The sequence below is a fragment of the Babylonia areolata genome, chromosome 7, assembly GCF_041734735.1.
Source record: "Babylonia areolata isolate BAREFJ2019XMU chromosome 7, ASM4173473v1, whole genome shotgun sequence".
Lineage (NCBI taxonomy): Eukaryota > Metazoa > Mollusca > Gastropoda > Neogastropoda > Buccinidae > Babylonia > Babylonia areolata.
In genome coordinates, this window is record NC_134882.1 from 23,054,852 (window position 1) to 23,057,351 (window position 2,500).

The 2,500-nt window shown below is 36.9% G+C and overlaps 1 protein-coding gene across 1 annotated transcript in view; it reads left to right on the forward strand.

Moving 5' to 3' along the window:
• The window catches only part of LOC143283802 (uncharacterized), an 85,872-nt gene extending 85,301 nt beyond the window's left edge, over positions 1–571 (forward strand). The window contains exon 14 of the mRNA XM_076590172.1: positions 537–571. Coding sequence (XP_076446287.1) covers positions 537–571 — 35 coding nt within the window. The remainder of the gene's footprint in view (positions 1–536) is intronic.
• The last annotated feature ends 1,929 nt before the right edge of the window (positions 572–2,500 follow it).

A 2,500-nucleotide genomic window follows, 5' to 3' on the forward strand; every position in this document is an offset into this window, starting at 1 on the left:
GACAAGAGTCTTTTGCAAATAAACCATCTCTCTCTCTCTCTCTCTCCCTCTCTCTCTCTCTCTCTCTCTATCTAACATACTGGAAAACCATACACAGAACAATGCCAAAGAAAAAATATATCAGAAATCAAATTTCTGCAGAACAATTGTTTGATTATTTTAGAGCATTGTTCGAGAAAGATTTACAGGGGAAATGTTCGAAAACAGTTATGACGATGATGGGGAAGACGAGTATTTGCTTAATAGATCTATATCTGTGGAAGAAGTACTTTTGGCTATTCGTACATTAAAACCACGAAAAACTGCAGGTCCAGATGGTGTAACCGGAGTGCTATCAAAAACGCAACCACACAAACAGTTCCAATCTTTGTAAAGTTTTTCAATGCTCTTTTCGACAACGGTATTTTCCCGGATGACTGGACTGAATCTATAAGCATACCATAAGATAAGAAAGAGGATGTTAATGTACCTGGGAATTATAGGGTTATTTCGTTATGTGACACAAGTCGTAAGATTTACAGTGGTATTGTAAACAGATGACTCCAAACATGGAAACAAGAAAATAACTTAACAGGGGAATGGCCGCAAGCAGGTTTCAAAGATGGTTATTCTACTATTGACCATTCATTTAATATAATATGTATTGTTAGCGTGTGTTCAGAAACAGTTTCAATCGAAATTTACTTTGGGCCATGCTTTTGAAACGATGTATAAAAAGTATGTTTGATAATGTAAAAGTGCGAGTGAGAAGTGGAGCCAAACTGTCTCCGTATATATGATGTTCTGTAGGCTGAAACAATGGTTTGTCCAATTGGTTTTTCTTTGTTTATTAATGAACTTGCCCTTGAGATAACAGAAAATGGAAAACACGGGGTGACATTTTTATCAAATGTTTCTGAATTGTTTATTCTTTTATTGGCAGATGTTGTTGTTTTTATCCGCGACAGCAATAGGACTTCAGACACAGTTAAAAAGTTGAATGCGTGTTCCTCTTCATTGGGTACGTAAGTAAATATGGATAAAACTAATATTGTTTTAAGGAAGGGGAGGCATTTGAGTAGCAGAGAACGATGGACCAGTGATGGATGTATATTGCCAGCTGTAAACATTTATAAATACTCAGGGATTTACATTTCAACTAAGCTTAGTTTTTTTTACAACTGCATGCAGAGAACTAGCTAGCAAAGCAAAGAAAGCTCTCATAGCGATAATGCAGAGGTTGTATGCTTTGAATAACAAATAACACAAGGTCTCTGTAAAGTTGTTTGATGATCAGGTACAGCCTATAATGCAATATGGTTCTGAAATTTGGGGATTGCATAGTGCAGTTAAACAGTGTGAAAATGTTTATTCATTTGCTTTAAAGAAGTTTCTCGGCGTAGATAGATGCGCACCTAATAATTTAGTCGATGGAGAAATGAATAGATATTCAATCATAATAAACTCTGCTGTTTGTTGCATTCGTTACTGGTTAAAGTTAACACGAATGGAAACGGCCAGACTACCGAGGAAAGCTTATGTAATGCTTTGTGAGTTAGATGTTGGAGGAAAAACAACGTGGGTGACAGAGGTAAGGAAATGCCTTTTTCAGTTTGGGTTTGGATTTGTTTGGACAAATCAAGGTGTTGAGTCTGTCACTAATTTTTAAGTGAGTTCAAAAGACCATCTGTTGAATGCAGATGGCAAAACTGGAATGACCAAGTACAAACTAGTGACAGGTTCATTATGTATCGTACTTTTAGTTACCCTTTAGATTATATGGAGACTTATTCATTGATTAATATAGATAGACATTTAAAGACCATAATGACCAGATTTCGTTTTGGAATGTCTGATATAAATGTTCATGCTTATCAGTACAAGCATCACACAGATCATGATTTATCATGTCCTCTTTGTAAAGTAAATAAAGAAGATAAAATACATTTTCTTCTGTGCTTTCCATTTCTAGAATCTGTTGGAAGCACATATATTGCCCCCAAATACACTAAACACCAAAATGGATTTGGATTGAGGTTATTGATGTCGTCTACAAATGCTGATACTGTCTGAAATATGTGTCTTTATTTGTATAAAGTGTTTAAAGTAAGAGAAATCGCGCTGACATGATAATATTTAGAAAAAAAACCCCACAAAAACATATCTGTACACACCCCTGTACAGGGATCAAAGGCCTTTGCTGAATAAACCATTCGTATTCGCATTCATATTCTCTCTGTCTCTTTCTCTGTCCCTGTCTCCGTCTCTCTCTCTCTCTCTCTCTCTGTCTGTCTCTCTCAGCCACACGCACGCACACGCACACACACGCACACGCAACACACACACACACAACACACACACACACACACACACACACACACACACACACACACACACGTGCGCGTGCTTGTGTGTGTGTTGTGTACGCAGTTGCACAGTTAGTTAACATATCTCTTCTCATACGTTGAAATTAATGAAATTATCAATGTCATTCATTAGGTTCATGCATCCGCCCATCAAT